This window comes from Pagrus major, chromosome 9, assembly GCF_040436345.1.
Source record: "Pagrus major chromosome 9, Pma_NU_1.0".
Taxonomy (NCBI): Eukaryota; Metazoa; Chordata; class Actinopteri; order Spariformes; family Sparidae; genus Pagrus; species Pagrus major.
Genome location: NC_133223.1, coordinates 12,202,329 through 12,221,905, shown reverse-complemented (window position 1 = coordinate 12,221,905; position 19,577 = coordinate 12,202,329). Strand labels below are relative to the sequence as shown.

Below are 19,577 nucleotides of genomic sequence, written 5' to 3'. Positions count from 1 at the left end.
TCTGACGATTTTAGATTGTGATTGATCTTGAAGGCATCAACAATCTACTCTTCAGGCCAATTATAGAGATTATATAGAGATTGTGGTATTTAATGTCCTCTTACTCTTACCTGTCCTCTATGCTGATTGGACAAAATGGTTCATGTGGCTCTTCCTTGGGTGACATTTAGTAAATAAATAATACAACTTGATTTTATCGCTAGTGGAATGGCGGATGAGGAGGATGTGCCAAGAGATTTCAAGTCTGGCTACAATCTACAGGAAAATTCAAAATTGTGAAAAAGATCATGATCACAATTTAGATCATGATTGTGATCAAATAGATTGTGATGTTATGATTTTTTTTTACCAGATTGCCCGCCCCTTTAAGTATGTTTTACTTGACATTTTGATTAAAGTGACTTATAACCTTCCAAAATATAATTTGTGCCTTAAACATCCCTCCTTGGCATTTCCTTGGCAGGTTGTGGCCGCTATGCTGGAGGCCAGGGCTACAACAGCATTGGCCACTTCTGTGGTGGTTGGGCTGGGAACTGTGGAGATGGAGGCATTGGAGGCAGCACCTGGTACCTGGTGTGTGATCGCTGCAGGGAGAAATACCTGAGAGAGAAACAGACTGCCGCCAGGGAAAAGGTAGCCTCCTGCTGCAAGGCTTTAGTGCTGGAATATGTGTTCGCGAAGCAATTTTTTTTTTTTTTTTTTTTTACGTCATTCTGATTTCTTAGACTTCAGTTAAAAAACAATTTGTATGTTCCTTGCCAGGTGAAGCAATCCAGGAAGAAACCCCTGCAGGTGAAGACTCCCCGAGCGCTGCCCACTATGGAGGCCCACCAGGTGATTCGGGCCAACGCTTTGTTCCTGCTGTCCCTCAGCAGTGCTGCCGAGCCCAGCATGCTGTGCCACCACCCTCCCCGGCCCCTGCACTCCCAGCTGCTTCCCAGCCTCAAGGAGGGTGTGTCGGACGAACTCCCCAATAAAATGGGCTGCCTCTACCTTCAGACTCTAGCCAGGTAGCTAACAGCTCAGTTAATAACAGGTTGTCTTTCATAGGCAATAAAACCTTACAGTAACATGTGCTGGAACAATGATTTGAGCCACTCCCACTCTCTTCTCATTTCTCAGGCAACACACTGAGAACTTTGGAGGCTACCAGGACGATAACCTCTTCCAAGATGAAATGAGGTATTTGCGCTCAACATCTGTTCCTGCGCCCTACATTTCAGTCACCCCCGACGCCTGTCCCAATGTGTTTGAGGAACCAGAGAGCAACATGAAATCAATGCCCCCCAGGTAACACGTGTTTTAGTTACTTCGACTTTCCCTTAATTGCATGCTTACAAATTGCAGCTGTTACTTGTAGTTACTGATATTTTTCAGACACAATTTAAGCTTGAGCCCTGGCAGATCAGGTTGCCATTACTTTTTCATATGTTGAAGTTCTTTTTCCACACTTATGAATGTTCATGGCAGAGCAAGTTTGACAGCAAGCATTTAGTTCTGATAATGTGGCTTGTTTTGCCTTGTTATTATCACCAGCCTCATCTTATACAGTACAGGGTACCATAAAATACCATTGATTTGGTCTAAGTGCTTTTTCAAACCAATAAAATGTAACTGGTATGAAGTATTTAAGTGGTTGATTGTGTCCCTTTTGCTGTTACATAACATAAAGTCCTCTCAGTGGTATGAAAACATATGGGCCGTTGTTTTGTCAGCAAACATATTTCCGCATTTGCTACAGAAGAAAAATCCCTTATTCTGGCACTCTATTTAAACTGTGATGGTTTGTTGTCTATGGGCTCTCATTTAGTCTCGAGACCAGTCCAATCACAGACAGCGACACGGCGAAGCGTACGGTGTTTCAGAGGTCTTACTCGGTCGTAGCATCTGAGTACGACAAGCAACACTCACCTTCTCCAGCCCGGGTCAAAGCCGTCCCCAGACGCAGGGTCCACAGTGGTGATGCAGGTAAGCACATGTAGTCATCATCTGAGAAGTGATTAGTGATACTTCAGGGTAAGTGATGCATCATCTGTAATACCAACCTGCTCTGTCCCTCATACAGAGGTGGGGTCTTCCCTGCTACGACACCCATCTCCTGAGCTCTCCAGGCTGATCTCAGCCCACGGCTCTCTCAGTAAGGGGGAGAGGAACTTCCAGTGGCCTGTCCTGGCTTTTGTTATCCAGCACCACGACCTGGAGGGCCTCGAGGTGGCCATGAGGCACGCACTGAGGAAGTCTGCCTGCAGGGTGTTTGCCATGGAGGTACTGATGATTAGCCTGTAATACAGTCTCTCCCTGAAACTCAGAGCTCAGTCTCAGCTAATTATTGTTATTTATAGAGCAGTGACTCGGGGTTATAGGCAAATAGTTGTCTGGATATTGCTAAATAATTTATAACATTTTTTTGGACCTAATTAGCTTCAAGACTTAAGTTGCACTCTTGCATTGTTTGTGTATAATAAAGGTTAGACTAATTAGAATGTTTTTTTCCCTTGATGTCTCCGTCAGGCATTCAACTGGCTGCTGTGCAATGTGATCCAGACCACCTCCCTGCACGACATCCTTTGGCATTTTGTAGCATCTCTCACCCCATCACCCTTTGAGCCTGAGGATGAAGAAGAAGATGAGAACAAGGGAAACAAAGAAATCGTGGAACAGGTAATAAGTGGTTAAATGTCAAGAAGCATGCAGCATTATGTTTGCTTTGTTGTTGCATCTTTTTCTCATGAACATCTCCACTCTGCATCCTACAGGAGAGAGACCTTGGCGTTTGTGAGCACCCTCTGTCAGACATTGTAATTGCCGGGGAGGCGGCTCATCCTCTACCCCACACCTTCCACCGCCTCCTTCAGACCATCTCTGACCTAATGATGTCACTTCCTAGTGGCAGCTCACTTCAGCAGATGGCGCTCAGGTACAGTTTCTGAATGACTGAAAAATTATACCTACCCCTTTACCAACATTTTTAGATGGATTGACTTCAATTTATACTAATTCGTGTTAGGGATCGTGTCCTAGGTTTCAGCTTTGACATGTTTTCTTAATTAAAGTACTGCTCATTGTGATGTTACAATGTGAACAATAAGTTGGCAAGTAATAATTTACATCATAATTGAAATTGTCACGACCTCTTTTGCACTTTTGCCTTTTGTGAGCTTCATGTGTATATAATGGGATTGTAACTTGCCGACGTATTCTTTCAGGTGCTGGAGTCTCAAGTTCAAGCAGTCCGACCACCAGTTCCTCCACCAGAGCAATGTTTTCCATCACATCAACAACATCTTGTCTAAGTCAGATGATGGAGACAGCGAGGAGAGCTTCAACATCAGTGTGCAGTCAGGCTACGAAGCAATTAGCCAGGCAAGAATACATCCACATTCATTTACAAATCACATCTGTCTTCTGTTGGTAAATACAGTTTGGACCTGTGTATATGACATGCACTAACCTGATATATCTCTGTGTGATGACAGGATCTGTGCCTGGTGACCTGTCTAAAAGACCTGACCAGTGTAGTAGACATCAAGACATCCAGCCGTCCTGCCATGATTGGCAGCTTAACAGACGGCTCCACGGAGACCTTCTGGGAATCTGGAGACGAAGACAAGAACAAAACCAAGAGCATCACCATCAGCTGTGTGAAAGGCATTAACGCCTCCAACGTGTCTGTTCATGTGGACAACTCCAGAGACATCGGGGTAAGGGCATCAGCAAACCAGGCATTTAGATTGTGTGGGGGATAAAACACTGCTTGTCATAGTATAAATGCATTAATCAAATTGATAATTGTAATGTATTTATAAGCGTTGTCTGATGGATTTCAGTAAATTAATGTCTTCCTCTGTCATATCTACAGAACAAAGTCACATCAGTGACATTCCTGTGTGGAAAAGCAATAGAGGATCTCTGCAGAATCAAACAGGTATGATCAGCTTCTTCAGCAGTGGTGTCAGACAACAGTTTAATCAGTATACTTTGTGCTGTAAAGTGTGCTATTTAAAGAGTCTGTTAAATATTAACACACTAGGTCTTGAGCATTTGAATGCAACCAAATCTGATCCACTTTCATCAAAGCTATTTACAAAACACATCACAGATGGTCTGTGGCCTTTCTGTGCTGTCTGTGTTCTGTGCCATCTAAAGCTCTTTATATTTACACACCTTTTTCTCCTCTCCAAATCATAATTGTTATGGTTAAATGTGGTTAATGGTTACATTTTGTGGAGAAACAATAGTATCAAAATATCAAAAGGTATTCAATTAATGCATTGTTTTAATAGAGTGCACCTTGGTTGATCTAGCATTACAATACACTTCAGATTTACATGTGGTGAACAGTGTGAACATCCAAATGATTTTTCAAGGTTGACCTCGACTCACGTCACATGGGCTGGGTGACAAGTGAGCTCCCTGGAGGGGATCATCATGTGATCAAGGTGGAACTGAAAGGTCCGGAGAACACCCTGAGGGTGCGTCAGGTGAAGGTCCTCGGCTGGAAAGAGGGTGAGAGCATCAAGATTCTGGGACAGATCTCAGCCAGCATGGCCCAGCAGAAGAACTGTGAGGCCGAGACTCTCCGAGTGTTTCGCCTCATCACCTCACAGGTCTGTCTAACTGTTACCATACTGTACTGTCTGTTTGAAACCTTTACAATTTACACATTTCACATATTTGGTGCAAAAAGCTGGAGTCTCTTGGAAGTTTTAATATTTCTACTTTGTTTTGTTCATTAAGGTCTTTGGAAAACTTATCTGTGGAGATGCAGAGCCGACTCCAGAACAGGAGGAGAAAAACCTGCTTTCATCACCCGAGGGAGAAGACAAGGTCTGCACTGTCACACTGTGAAAAATGTTCAGTTTAACTGACTCAAATATAAAGTGACCTTTAACCTAATGTTTTACCTTTTTTACATTTTTTTATGAATAGGTGCCATCTGATGCAGACCTTAAAGAGCACATGGTGGGAATCATTTTCAGCAGGAGCAAACTGACCAACCTCCAGAAACAGGTAAATAGTCCTCATAGCATTTAACAGGATGAGGTATTACAATTGCAGCCCTCTAACCTTATGCGTGTTTTCATTTCCAGGTGTGTGCGCACATCGTCCAGGCCATCCGTATGGAGGCCACACGTGTGAGGGAGGAATGGGAGCACGCCATCTCCAGCAAAGAGAATGCTAACTCGCAGCCCAGTGACGATGATGCCTCGTCAGACGCCTACTGCTTTGAGCTCCTGTCCATGGTCCTGGCTCTCAGTGGCTCCAATGTCGGCCGCCAATACCTCGCTCAGCAGCTAACACTAATGCAAGACCTGTTTTCTCTGCTGCACACGGCTTCCCCCAGAGTACAGAGACAGGTGAGCAAGGGAACACACACACGCTCAACTCAGAGTTTTAGTCATGTACAGTTGAGTAATTAATGGTACCACGTGGAGTTTTCTTGCCAAGACTCATCCATTTAAATAAATATGTGGTTTGAGTGCATGTATAAACATGACACTGTACAAATTATGTTCCTGTTTGCTATCTCATCTTACCTCACCTCAGGTCACATCATTGCTCAGACGCGTCCTTCCAGAGGTTACACCAGTGCGACTTGCCAGCATCATCGGGGTGAAGGCTCTGCCGCCAGCAGACATCAGTGACATCATCCACTCCACAGAAAAGGGTGACTGGAACAAGCTCTGCATCCTTGACATGTTCCTGGGCTGCATCGCAAAAGCCCTCACTGTGCAGCTGAAAGCCAAAGGCACCACCATCTCTGGCACTGCAGGCATGGCCGCTGGTAAAGGGGTCACCACTGTCACCCTACCCATGATCTTCAACTCCAGGTGAGTTAGTTCCTGCTAAGACAAAGTTATAAAACAAATTTGCATAGATTCAGTTTGTGGTAAATGGCAGTTTTCTTTGATCCTTATACTTCTTACCCCCTCTCTGTCGTGCTCAGCTACATCCGCAGAGGGGAGAGCCACTGGTGGATGAAAGGCTCCACTCCTCCTCAGATAGCAGAGATCATCATTAAGCTGGTTAAAGACATGGCAGCTGTAAGTTCCCATTTTTTTAAACTGTCTTTTCTTTAAACTCTCTGCGAGCCTAATTTGAAATGGAGCCACATTTGTCATCTTTGTCATAAATTCCATGCGTTCATGTGTTGTATGCGTTGGAAAATACCTCTAAGACGGTCATTTGCTGTGTTTAGGGCCACCTTTCAGATTCTTGGTCCAGAGTCACCAAAAATGCGATAGCTGAGACCATCATAGCCCTAACCAAAATGGAGGAGGAGCATCGGTCTCCTGTACGCTGTATTGCCACCACAAGGGTATGGATTCAACTATCATCATACACAACGCCTATCTATATCTGGTATCTATGTTTACAGATTGTGGTTATTAATTATTCTTATACTATATCCCTTTCTGTCTGTCTCTTAGCTGTGGCTGGCCTTAGCTTCACTGTGTGTGCTGGACCAGGACCATGTGGACAGGCTGTCCTCTGGTCGCTGGATGGGCAAAGATGGACAGCAGAAGCAGATGGTGAGTATGATATAAAAGAGTGATAATGTATATAAATAAATAACTGATATTTAAAAGAATAAATAAGAATCAATAAATGTATTTCCTTTTCTTCTCACCACAGCCCATGTGTGACAACCATGATGATGGTGAGACCGCAGCCATCATCCTGTGCAACATGTGTGGCAACCTCTGCACCGACTGTGACCGCTTCCTTCACCTCCACCGACGCACACGCTCTCACCAGAGACAGGTTAGTGTTGGTCGACACACATTCCATTTTGTTAGCATGATGGTTCTTTTCCTGGTGAACTGGTGTTTAATCTTCTCTTCGTGGCTGCTTTCAGGTGTTCAAGGAGGAGGAGGAAGCCATAAAGGTGGATCTCCATGAAGGCTGTGGGAGGACCAAGCTATTCTGGCTCATGGCTCTGGCAGACTCTAAGACGATGAAGGCTATGGTGGAGTTCAGAGAGCACACAGGTAAAATTTTTGGATTTTACCAAAGGGCTTCATGGCTTCTCCTGATGCAATTATTTCTACTCTGACACATCTATTGTTTTTGCAGGTAAACCAGCCTCCAGCAGCTCAGACGCCTGTAGGTTCTGTGGTACGAGGAATGGAACCGAGCTGTCTGCAGTGGGCAGTGTCTGCTCAGACCCAGACTGCCAGGTACTTACCATCATCATTTTTTGTTTTACCAAAATACATACAGCATATACACTAGTATACAAAGACAATATCAGACTATACAAACACAATAAGAACAAAGTTTATCAATTCAAAATATATTTTATGCTTTACCGTTTTGCTATAATTCAAAAGGCAGATGCATAGATTCTATTCTTGGACCTAAGGATTTTTTTATTTGTTGTTCTGCTGAGTGGAAACATTTTTCTAGAATATTTATAATATTTGCTGAGATGAAGCATCTCCTCCTTTGAGAAACTTCCTTGATTGCTTCAAAAAGAGTAGTCTGTGCTGAGCCTCAAATAATGGATGAGGTGTTGACCACCCACTGCAGAGAGGAACAAATACTTACACAAGCAATGTAGAGTTGTGTAGTAAAGTATGTATTTCACTGTGGTTCCAAATCCTCATCAGTGTCCCTCATGTTGTGTCCCTCAGGAATATGCTAAACTGGCCTGCAGTAAAACTCATCCTTGTGGACACCCCTGTGGAGGAGTCAAGAATGAGGAGAGCTGCCTGCCATGTCTGCACGGCTGTGACAAGAACACCGGCTGTCTGAAACAGGACGCAGATGACATGTGTATGATCTGCTTCACAGAGGCTCTCTCTGCTGCCCCTGCAGTACAGGTACACTAGCTCTAAAAATAGAAGTGTTGTCCATTAACAGAAAGCGTTTCACTTCAGATTTTAATCATTTAATGTCCAACTCTTTGTTCTTTTCTCAGCTGGACTGCACTCATGTGTTCCACCTTCAGTGTACTCGTCGTGTTCTTGAAAATCGCTGGCTTGGGCCCCGGATCACGTTTGGGTTTATGCTGTGTCCCATTTGCAAGGTAAGACCTGAACCTCTGATTTAACAGATTAAGCTGGCAACAAAGAGGCTGAAAACCGTTTCCACCACGCCTTGAAGTTGATTGAGCTCAGTTTGACTAAATGCTTTGTTCAAGAAGCTCTGTCTACCGTGTGCATTTCCCACACAGACTGACTGTTTTGTTTACTGTCATCTTTGTGAAATGACACATACACCAACAGTCCCTCAACAGCACTTTATTTATAAACGTGGTTTGTTTGTTCCATTGTCTGTCTCCAGAACAAAATCAATCACTCAGTGATCAAAGACCTGCTCGACCCGATTAAGGAGCTCTACGAAGATGTGAGAAGGAAGGCTCTGATGAGGCTGGAGTATGAGGGTCTGCATAAGAGTGAGGCAATAACTACACCAGGAGCACGTTTCCACAATGACCCTGCAGGCTTTGCCATGAACAGATATGCATACTATGTCTGCTACAAGTGCAAGAAGGTACCATATAAACAAAGTCATTTTTCATTCAAATGTTGTTTAGGGGTTTGAGAATTAATGATTGGCCTTATTTCCAGGCCTATTTTGGGGGCGAGGCACGCTGTGATGCTGAGGCAGGACAGGGAGATGACTACGACCCCAGTGAGCTGATCTGTGGAGCATGCTCAGATGTCTCCAGGGCTCAGGTGGGTAAATGATGACTGTGGGGATCCTGACATTACTATGGACAGTTTACAGCAATAATTTTGGGGAATACACATATTCTGTTTCTTGCTGTATGCTAAATATGAAAATGGAATTAGCAGCCAATTAGCTTAGCACAGCACAGCACACTGGCTGGAAATGGCTAGCCTAACTCTGTCTGAAGGTTACAAAACATGTTTAATGTTAGTTTCTTGACCGGGAGCAGTGACTTCCCTGAGTCTTGTCATCACTGTGAGGTATACATCTTCTCATCTCACTTTGGGCAAGAAAGTAAATGAGAATATGTCCCAATATGCATTAACTGATCCTTTAAAAATGGTGATTATCTGAACTATTAACACAAAAATGATGATGATGTTGAAACTATATTTCTCACCAGATGTGCTCCAAGCATGGCACAGACTTCCTGGAGTATAAATGCCGGTACTGCTGCTCGGTGGCTGTTTTCTTCTGCTTTGGCACCACACACTTCTGCAACGCCTGCCATGATGACTTCCAGAGGATGACCAGTGTCCCCAAAGAGGAGCTGCCCCATTGTCCTGCAGGTGCTTAACCATTCTACTGACTCCACTCTACTGGAAAATGTTAAATTATTCAGAGTGCATGACTGACAGGAAATACCAGCCAGAAATAACTACAGGAAAAACATAAGTGATATGTTGTTTTTGTCCTTTCTATCACAGGGCCCAAAGGCAAACAGCTGGAGGGTACTGAGTGCCCTTTGCATGTAGTTCACCCACCAACAGGGGAGGAGTTTGCCCTTGGCTGTGGGGTGTGCAGAAATGCCCACACCTTCTAAACAACAAAACTTTCACTGAAAACCAGTTTGTCTACTGTGATTTCTGGCTGCTGCTGAGGCCCAGCCATGAAACTCGACTCTTGCATCGTCAAGTCTCCTGGACACTGGACCGGGTTTCTGCTCTACGCCAAGAGTCCTCAGGTCTGCTCTTCTACCAACATCGGTATCCAGGCTCTGCAACGAAAACAAGCTGAGGCTTTTTTGGATTCAGAGAAACCTGAATGGGAAAAAAGAACAATAGAATTTTAAAAAAGAAGAAAAAAAAGAAAATAACTTGTGACGTGTTTGCATGCGGCCGTTGTATTCCCTCGGCTTCTATAGACGTTGCACACCTCCTGATCACTGAAGTGTAACTGATTAAACATTGAATAGGAAATAAATTTGCTTAAAAGCAACTGTGGATCAGCGTGGGTTTTAAAAAAAAGAAAAAAAGGAACAGGCCGTATTTCCAGCTTCCTAACTATGAATTTAAAATATTGTTGTATGTAAACTTTTTTTCGTAATCTTGTACAGTATTCTCCACTGTCAAGTGCATCATGGGTTGACGGACAAAAAAAGACAAGTTGGTGGATAAGACTGTTAAGAATATTATGTTTGGGAGGAAAATAGTGTACGATTTATCTAATCTTGTATATATAATACTATTCAAAATAGCTGTATTCCGAAGTTGCTACTCTTCACTTCAGTTTTGTTTGATATTCTGGGTTATGTTTTGAGCCAGAACTTTTAATGAAGTGCAATACTGGGTGTGCCTCCTATTTTGCAGCTGTTTAACCTATGGAATGTATGTCAATAAAGCCACTGTACATTTTTATACAGTAGACAGTCGTAATTCCCCCTCTTCTAAATGTCAGATCTCTTCTGTTGTCTGGAAATGAGAAGGAGGAGCCTGGCGCCTGCAGTGAATGAAGGTGGATGTAAATCCTGTTAGCAGCTCAGTCAAAAAAAAAAAAAGAGTACCAAATCCTACATGAATACAAAAACAAACAAAAAACCTCGCAGTGAGACTGATTACAGCTGAATGATTGGAGGGGCCAGTCTTCACACCAAATAAATTGTGCACCTGTAATGCTTTTCCCTATTAGGAGGCAGGGGGATTTGGGGGTCAGGGGAACAGAGTGTGGAAAAAAAGCAGCTGCTGTTATATAAAAAAAGCTTAATACTTGTGAATCTGCTCTGTAATATCTGTGGTGGATGGAGTTGAATGGTAATAAACCAGGTTCTCTGTTTCGCAAAGTATACACGTGTCATTTTTCAATGAGTGGTGAAATTGTAGCTGTTGACCTCTGATAACTTTAGATTGACGACGATGATGGTGGTGTCAAATCGAGACTTAAGTGATGCATGTAGTTTCTGTAAACACTTAAATCGAAAGTTAAAATTTCGAGTGCATTTCACCAGAGACTATAAAAATACAACGATGTGTTACTCTCCCATTTATTTCCTGGTTCCAAACTGATAACAAATTCAGTCAGGTCACACTAAATTGCAAAATAAACCCTGTGATTGGTCTACAATGTGTGTGCAAGGCTTGACAGCAATGTGTTTTTGTTTTTTGTTTCGTTAAGAACAATTTTGAACGGGAGAGACTTATAGCTGAAATGTATTCTAGTACAAGAGAATATTAGTGCATTCATAAACAGATTCTTATATATATAATTTATATATAAAGTTGATACACCATAATCAAAGAAAATGTACAAATCATAAAAAGGTCAAAAAGAAAACTGAGTCAGAGAAAATCAGCAAATCAGCAAAGTTGAGTCTTTCAATTCAGGACGTGATCTGTGCATTCAGTTTTTTGACTGTCGTGTGAGGCATCCTTCTATCACGGACGATCTTTACCAACAGCCATTTCGCATTGCATTTCCCATGGTGCACCGCTGCTGTCACAACAACACTTCGCCATTTCAGGTTTAGGGGGGCAGTAACTCCCGCGAAAGAATTGGGTCAGCCGAGCGAAGGTACCAGACTGTGGCTGTTTCTTCATTGAAAACCTCTCTCATATCTTCTCTATCGTCAGACGGATTGGTTATTGTTCTCCGATGCGTATTATTTTGTTGGTGCGAATGAGCTTTTCCAGCGTGGGCCCGGGCTGAAGTGTCATATCAGTTGTCGGATTTTCCTGCTAACAGCTAGTTAGCTAGCTGAGTGTAAACAACAAGGTACGGTGGGTGGCCGAACTTGCTAGCTGTGGTTGTCAAACTAGCAAATATCAGAGTATGAAATGAGCTTTGGGTCATTCTATAAATAAAGTCTTGAATATTAACATATTTCTACCACGAGTTTGCTTGATAGCTAGCATTTGCTACACGTTCTTGTAAATTTAACGTGAAACCTCGCTAGCTAAGCTAACGCTTACCTTAAGTGACGCTGTCAACGCGTTAGCTAACTTAGCGAGTAATGTAAGTAGTTTCTTGTTCATTCAGTGTTACCCGAGCAAGACAAGATGCAACGTCGGCTAATTAATACTGAATTAAGTGACTTGTCCTGCTTGTAATACCGATATATTAATGGTTTAGTGTGGCCTCCGGCTAATATAAGTTAACGTCGTATCAAATAACAGACACGATTCAATGGCAAATATGACCATACAGTGTAATTTAATAACCCTATGTTTACTGAGAGAAAGGAATAACTCATATTGATCATTCCCTCTTTTGTCTTTTAAAATATATACGCCTAACCACCAGAGAGGGATACGTACACACTCAAGGAAAACAATTACAAAAACAAAATAACTTCACCTAAGTTTTGTCATACAGTTGATACAGTGCTGCAGTATATTACATTTAAATGCAGCAAGGGAACACACAGACCTGCATACATTCAGGTTACAAGCGAAAGTATGGTCTCAATTATAAAAGACATATAAGGTTTGATTATAATCAAAGTGTAGGGGTTTCTAAAGTTGTAACTTTCTCATTAAAAGGCTGAATATTTGGTCATTTTGTGAAATAAAGTCTTTAAAAACACATCAACCAGTAGTTTAACTGGGGTAGTGCTAGATTTATCAAGGTTGGGAGAGATCAAGCAATACAAACCCTTTACCAGGATGAGTTAATGTGTATCTATTCTTGAAAGGGGGGATCGATTAAGAGAGGACTGGTGTTTAGAGCAGACAAACCATAGCCAAGCGACCGTTAGGACCTGTTCTAGATCTCAGATCACGTCATTGAAAGCCATTTATCACAAGTCAAATAATTTTGATGCTTAATTAAATATCTCTGTGTTTTGTATTGTTTGGCCATAACAAGCTTGTTATCTCTTTCTCAGGATGAAGCGTATGAAAGGAGGAGAGGAGGGAGGCAACAGCTCCTCCAGTAACAGCTCACCGGAGGTTTGCAAGAAGGTGCGGAAGCAGACCGAGGACTCTGAGGCAGGGGTGGCCAGCGGGTCCCCAGACAGTGAATGGGCAAGACTGCCTCAGGAACTCCTGCTACACATCTTCCAGTACCTTCCACTGCTGGATCGGGCTTATGCCTCTCAAGTGTGCCGTGGGTGGAACCAGGCTTTCCACATGCCGGAGCTGTGGAGGTGCTTTGAGTTTGAGCTTAACCAGCCAGCCAGCTCTTACCTGAAAGCCACACATCCAGACCTCATCAAACAGATCATAAAGAGGCACTCCAACCACCTGCAGTATGTCAGCTTCAAGGTAGGGGTGGAAAAGCTGTTTTGTCTGTGTCAAAATATGCTTAGCACCATCTGGTTAAAAATGTTATTTTATGTTCCTCAAATGACATTGAGTCTTTGTTTGTACTTGCCAGGTGGACAGTAGTACAGAGTCTGCAGAGGCAGCATGTGACATTCTTTCACAGTTGGTGAATTGCTCGCTGAAGACCTTGGGGCTCATCTCTACAGCCAGGCCCAGCTTCATGGAGGTTCCAAAGGTATAATTAACATAAACCTGAGGGCTCTGGGTCTTTATAGCATCCTGTTCTTCAGATTTACAAGGAAATTAGGATCTATTTAATTTAATAACATGTTTCTAATGCCTTTGCACATTTCTATCCTTAAAACTGTGGCTAAGCGTGTTAATAATTGGTTAAACTAATAGCATAGTTTTTAAATTCTCTTCCCATCTGAGGATGGGACTGAAAAGCAGAAGTCTTTGTTCGCATGCATAGCCAAGGATGTTATTACTTTTCAGGCCTCCGAAGGGCACAGGATGTTATTTTGTCTCTCTGGCTGCAGTCTGAGATAGGATGAAATACCACAGAAATACCTAGCTATTAACATGTAAAACACAGGAGATAGCAAGAAACCACCACAACCGCTCGTGACGTTACATCCTGCCATGTTCAACACCAAAAGCATGTAAACAAAAGGAAAAATGTCCAGAAGCTGCCAGGCTGAAGGGACCCAACACTGCAGATGTGCTGTTCAAAATGCAGGAGGATTCTCTCTCCGCTACTCAATATCCTTCACAGACTCTCAAGCACAAAAGTGTCCTATGACTGAATTGGATAATAATACCACACTAGAGAGTCACGTAGCCTCCACCTCACTTGCTCTGGAACTTCGGACTGGAAACACTGGCGCATCTTTAGTGGAAAACGCAGACTGGTCTGCTAATTATCTCAGTTCACCACCGCTGTAGTGTAGTTTGGACTAAGATGAAACATTATCCCGCTGTTCCCCTTACAAAGTAGAAAGCAAAAACAAACAAAAAGGCAAAATGGCTGCAGTAGTGCTGTAATATAGAAAATATAATTACTTTATGAATCCTTTTTTAACTAGGTATTCAAAACTATGTTGCCAGGAAAAATGCCAACGAAAGGTAACTCATAAAGGCTAAACATTCAAAGCTGAGACCTGCCATCCTGGTAGCCACTTCAGAAGGTCTTCTGACAGCATTTTAATTCATTGTATCATCTTTGTCCTTCCACAGTCTCATTTCATCTCAGCTCTGACTGTAGTGTTCGTCAACTCCAAATCATTGTCTTCGCTGAAGATTGACGACACGCCAGTGGATGATCCATCTCTGAAGGTGCTGGTGGCCAATAACAGTGACACCCTGAAGCTGCTGAAGATGAGCAGCTGCCCTCACGTCTCCCCAGCAGGTAAAATGGGTGGAAAGACTCTAGAACGTGGTCATTGTTTAAGCTAAGAGGAAGCAGCCTGGTCATGTTTTTTTCTTACTTTTGTTTTGATTATTATTGTGGGATAATATTCAAAACAAAAATATTTTCAAGCCATGTCTATTTTTGCCTTTTCAGTCAAATGTTTTCGATTTCTTTTTCTGTGTCACGAGGCAGTTAGTGTTTCCATCCAGTGGCTTATTTACTGCCTGTAATTTTCTTGTCTGTCCTCATACAGTGAATTTATTTCATGTAGTGGACTGTCAGACATTGCATGATATATTATGAATGAACTGTTATGTGGCTGTTTCTTGCATGCATTTTCCTGGAACTGTTTCAATCATTAGCTATGATAATGATTCAGCTGCAACTGGCGATTATAGTAGACTTTCAATTTCTTAGGAGCATGTTTCCAGGATTTTTTAAATCCTTTTTAGAAAATAAAAGACTGGATTTCATGATTAGTTGGATTTTAAAAAAAATAAAAAATCTGTCCATGTTTGCAGGGATCCTGTGTGTGGCAGACCAGTGTCACGGGCTGAGAGAGCTCGCATTGAACTACCACCTCCTGAGTGATGAACTCCTGCTGGCCCTCTCCTCTGAGAAACACGTCCACCTGGAACACCTGCGGATTGATGTGGTGAGCGAGAATCCTGGCCAGCACTTCCACACCATCAAGAAGAGCAGCTGGGATGCCATGGTGCGACACTCGCCTAAATTCAACCTGGTTATGTACTTCTTCCTCTATGAGGACGAGTTTGGCCCTTTCTTTAACGACGAGATCCCCGTCACACACCTCTACTTTGGTCGCTCGGTCAGTAAGGAGGTGTTGGGCCGCGTTGGCCTCCACTGCCCTCGTCTGGTGGAGCTGGTGGTGTGCGCCAATGGCCTGCGTCCTCTGGATGAGGAGCTGATCCGCATCGCAAAGCACTGCAACCAGCTGTCAGCCATCGGCCTGGGCGAGTGCGAGGTTTCCTGTAGTGCTTTTGTGGAGTTTGTCAAGATGTGTGGCCGGAGGCTCTCCCAGCTGTCCATCATGGAGGAGGTGCTGATCCCAGATCACAAATACACCCTGGATGAGATCCACTGGGAGGTTTCAAAGCACCTAGGCCGAGTATGGTTCCCAGACATGATGCCGACCTGGTAAAGTGAAGCCAAAGGGGCACATGGAGTTCAGTCTGTCAAGTTTGAGGCGTGGAACTTTCATGGCCACCATGTTTGCTTTGAAAAGCCTTTAAATGCTCAGCTGTAGTGGAATGTGTGGTGCCAACATGGGGGGCATAAACTTGCTGAACTCCTGCGTGCAGGGCAGAGCCGGGATGTAATGTGGCACCTGAGTGCGACACAATGTTAACATGTCATGCAAACACCGCAGAAATCTCTGCCTGTTCTCTTCAAACTGGACTGTGGATTCCTGCTTTGCCTAATCCGGAGACAGAACTCGCCAGGCCAGCTTCTTCACATATTTAACAATCCCCTCACAGACCAGCGCAGGTGGAAATATTTGACTGAAAAGTGATGTTTTTATAATTGCTTATAGAGTTATATGGACATTGTAGCCTGGTAATGATAATCTATATTATGATGAGAGGTGTGTGTGCGATTGTGGGTGTGTATGTTTGTGTGTATACACGTATGCAGATGTGAGTGTGTGTTTTAATGCTTTTTAACATGGTGGAGTAATTTGGGACGATTAGATGCACAATTGCATGTTGTTACACTACCACTTGGCCTACTTAAATCCAGTTTGAGATAGCAGCTCTGCACTCTAACAAAATACAACATTGGAAGTTTCCGAACCGCTGCAATGTTATTTGTATATAGTATGTGACAGAAGATGTTTTGTCAGGTATTGTCAAGGGGAGGGGGGTGGGGGGATTCACTTAAATTTTGCAGGAGAGTGGCTGGGTCCTCCACCTAATTTTAAACTAATTTAAACACAAAGAGCAGCAGTAGAGTTGACGTCATGTTGCTTTTCCTCCTCGCCAGACCTCAATCAAGCATCGAAAAACATAAAATCGTGATTGTGGGAAATGTTTGAAGTTCGCCAGGAGAGAACCATAAATGTGTATATAGGTCTCTATCTTTGTGATGTGAACTTGTACAGTGTTGATTAACGTCATTGATTTGTATTTTCTCCAAGTCATGCGGATATTTTTCTTTCCTGCATCACGCATCAATTGGCTTGACAATTTCTCAGTCTTTTGTATAAATAAGGTTTGTGTACAGTCACAGATCTCATTAGCACCTTAAATGAAAACCAAATGACAGTCAGGACGAACTAAGTTCTTCTGCCCTCATGAAAGCAACGAAACAATCTTTATAATACTATAATACTTTTTTCAGTTGGACCGAGATTCTAATGCCGATTATTTACACTGTACTGAGGCTCTGTTGAATCAGATACCGAGGACAGCATATTGAAGTAATAAAGCTATAATTACTGATTACAAAAAGAGAAATAACTGTAAATATAGATAGTGCACAGAAATATCTGAATTTGGAGGAGGATATTGGAAAGTATCCAACCTTCGTGATCAGAATGCTTAATAATAAATCTATAGACTAGTCTCTGCAGCTGTTAGCTTACAATGCACGTCGGGAACACTTTGTGTCTCAGGTGCAATAAATTATATTTCCTAAATAGGTTTCATTTGTATCTTCTGCTATTTGCCTGTTCAAGCTCTAAACCCATCGTGAATATCTGCCCTCCTATTAGCCCACGTTTCCTCTGTATTGTGTCACCACATCGTACATAAACAGGAAAGGAAGCAATATTCATCTTGTCATTACAAACACATCTTTGCAGAAACCGCTCGCCCTCCTGTTCAACACATCCATTCATGTCAGCCGTGAGAGATTTGGCAAGTCAGACGAGTGAAACAAACTTTTTTCCTTTAAGAAGGAAGTCAAATGCATCTGTATATAAAACGCTGTGTGTTTGATTATTACGAATAGAAATGTACTTATTTCTTTATTTCGCCCTCTGTCAGGGTTTGAAGTTTCCTTAACCGACGGCTCGTGTCTTTTATAAAACCAGAGTGCGAGTTATCCTTTACTAGATGGATCTTTTTCATACTGTAGTTACTAAAGAAGATGAGCTGTGTAATTTATTGATATGGATACTGCTTTTGTAATGAATTTGTGTGTTTCAGTTATGCAAAAGAAGCAATCACTATAACCAGCAAGCAGACCAGCAGCAAGATAAGGACGCTTCCACCTCGGTCACTATGGGTTTGTTGCGTGCAGGGGGTCCAAAAGTTTTCAGTCCACTTCTGCAATCATTAATCAATGCAAAGGAGAGATTTTAACAAAAAGCCTAAATCTTACTGACCAGCTTTATATAATAATAAAAAAAAATCTAATATGAAAGTTGATTTAACATCAGAAGACATAACTGGGATCAATTTTAAAAAGCTAGAATAAGATAGATTGTAAAAATATGCAGAAATGTTTTAAAGGTGTGCTACATAATGACTAATTGTTAGCAAAATCATGATCAAATCTTTTGACGTAAGTCATTAAAAGCTATATATCTGTGTTTAAGACATAAATTGACAAAATATGTATTTCCACAAGTTATCGGTGGTGGAAAAACTTTTGGACAACCTTGCATGCCAACAGGATCTGTAGATAACTCAGACCTGATTCCTTTTATTCATGTTGTATTGAGACATTTCATGTAGACTTAAACTGTCACACTTACTGCAGGAAGTGCAAACTCTTCTTCTGATTGGACTGAACTAACATGGTCTACCGATGGTCTCGGTCTCTTATCACTGAGGTACAGTCCTGTGCTGATAGTCTGTGCTCATGTACATTAGCATCTCAGTGGTACAGTAACATATCTCCTGATTATTTTTCATGATTTGTGCAGTGCATTAAACGGTTGCAGTGGCCGCAGCTCTAAAGTGAAGGTTGTGTCTCAATACTGGTTTGAATCATTTTCCTGTTGTCTTTATTGGAAAATTCAGCTGGATGAGTTCAAGGTGTTTCACTGAAATGCAGCTGTTTTAACCTCATTTGTTCAGAGAGTCCTCCAGTGAGTTTTATTAGGAGTTAACTGGTGGTGACAATACTGTCCTTTAGTTTTGCTTCTGTATGGCAAATGCTTTGTCTACTTTGCTTTACTGGTCACCTGTCTTGAAATTAAGATTATTGTTTTAGACTTGTGATCTTATACCGGTAATAAAAACTTGTGAATGTACTCTTTGCATCTTTCATTTCTGCAAATCTACAACTCTTTTTCTGAGATGGAATGAGTGGAACGAAGTTGGTCAACTGATATCTTTTGTTAGTGTATTTAATCTCTCGCCGCACTCTCTGTGTCTCTCTCAATTGTGTTTTTAATGTCACAGACAGGTCTGTTTTGGAATGAGTATTGCTGAGTCAGTGTAATTATGACTCAGAGTGTAAGAAAACAGAAACTAGCCTAATGGTTTCCATGTTGCTACACAGCAGCTCAACTGTAACAAACGGAAAAACAAACAGTTGGAAACAAATCGCTGAAAGAAAAAAAAACATACAAGTATAAACAAAATGAAAATATATTTCACAAGTATGAGTAAAACTGAATATTTTCTGTGACTTGCTCACTAACATGCAGCATGTGTATAAGTAAATGTCATGGAGACAGAATGATGACTCAGCAGAGGTCATTTGAGGGCTGCAGACATTCTGATATCTCACTTTCCACTTGGACTTGGACGAAGAGTTGACCTGTTGAAAACCCAAAACTCTGGAAAGCTAACTCTTGGAGAATTAAATTGCTGGAAAGCGTTTCTGGAAAACTGATCTTGTTGAAAAACTATTGGATCACTGGATTACTGTAGAAAACCGGAGCTTGAAAATGGCCCTCAGTAGACCACTGAACAGAGACAAACAGCTGCAGATGTGAGCTGCTCGTGAGTTTTACAATAATCGTGCGTGTAGGTAAGACAACTTACATCTATTTAATCATTTTACTTATGACTAATTCATCCATTCACCCCTTT

General features: G+C 42.2%; 2 protein-coding genes across 9 annotated transcripts in view; both read left to right on the top strand.

Annotated features, from left to right (window-relative positions):
- The window catches only part of mycbp2 (MYC binding protein 2), a 64,657-nt gene extending 53,916 nt beyond the window's left edge, over nucleotides 1–10,741 (top strand). For all 8 annotated transcript variants that reach the window (XM_073473418.1, XM_073473417.1, XM_073473424.1 and 5 more), the window contains 27 exons: nucleotides 464–633; nucleotides 763–1,010; nucleotides 1,123–1,290; nucleotides 1,811–1,968; nucleotides 2,066–2,265; nucleotides 2,512–2,661; nucleotides 2,757–2,917; nucleotides 3,207–3,363; nucleotides 3,477–3,701; nucleotides 3,860–3,925; nucleotides 4,368–4,607; nucleotides 4,738–4,827; nucleotides 4,930–5,010; nucleotides 5,091–5,357; nucleotides 5,548–5,831; nucleotides 5,948–6,044; nucleotides 6,200–6,319; nucleotides 6,432–6,533; nucleotides 6,637–6,765; nucleotides 6,860–6,992; nucleotides 7,078–7,181; nucleotides 7,638–7,826; nucleotides 7,925–8,032; nucleotides 8,290–8,499; nucleotides 8,577–8,684; nucleotides 9,083–9,248; nucleotides 9,387–10,741. In XM_073473418.1, the coding sequence (XP_073329519.1) occupies nucleotides 464–633; nucleotides 763–1,010; nucleotides 1,123–1,290; nucleotides 1,811–1,968; nucleotides 2,066–2,265; nucleotides 2,512–2,661; nucleotides 2,757–2,917; nucleotides 3,207–3,363; nucleotides 3,477–3,701; nucleotides 3,860–3,925; nucleotides 4,368–4,607; nucleotides 4,738–4,827; nucleotides 4,930–5,010; nucleotides 5,091–5,357; nucleotides 5,548–5,831; nucleotides 5,948–6,044; nucleotides 6,200–6,319; nucleotides 6,432–6,533; nucleotides 6,637–6,765; nucleotides 6,860–6,992; nucleotides 7,078–7,181; nucleotides 7,638–7,826; nucleotides 7,925–8,032; nucleotides 8,290–8,499; nucleotides 8,577–8,684; nucleotides 9,083–9,248; nucleotides 9,387–9,502 (4,247 nt within the window). In that variant the 3' untranslated portion in view covers nucleotides 9,503–10,741. The remainder of the gene's footprint in view (nucleotides 1–463; nucleotides 634–762; nucleotides 1,011–1,122; nucleotides 1,291–1,810; nucleotides 1,969–2,065; nucleotides 2,266–2,511; nucleotides 2,662–2,756; nucleotides 2,918–3,206; nucleotides 3,364–3,476; nucleotides 3,702–3,859; nucleotides 3,926–4,367; nucleotides 4,608–4,737; nucleotides 4,828–4,929; nucleotides 5,011–5,090; nucleotides 5,358–5,547; nucleotides 5,832–5,947; nucleotides 6,045–6,199; nucleotides 6,320–6,431; nucleotides 6,534–6,636; nucleotides 6,766–6,859; nucleotides 6,993–7,077; nucleotides 7,182–7,637; nucleotides 7,827–7,924; nucleotides 8,033–8,289; nucleotides 8,500–8,576; nucleotides 8,685–9,082; nucleotides 9,249–9,386) is intronic.
- A 690-nt stretch (nucleotides 10,742–11,431) lies between these two features.
- fbxl3a (F-box and leucine-rich repeat protein 3a) lies at nucleotides 11,432–18,790 on the top strand. Its single transcript, XM_073473449.1, has 5 exons — nucleotides 11,432–11,667; nucleotides 12,779–13,157; nucleotides 13,270–13,392; nucleotides 14,394–14,565; nucleotides 15,090–18,790. The coding sequence occupies exons 2-5, from the start codon at nucleotides 12,780–12,782 to the stop codon at nucleotides 15,728–15,730; spliced, it is 1,314 nt and encodes a 437-aa protein (XP_073329550.1). The 5' UTR covers nucleotides 11,432–11,667; nucleotide 12,779; the 3' UTR covers nucleotides 15,731–18,790.
- Nucleotides 18,791–19,577: the final 787 nt, after the last annotated feature.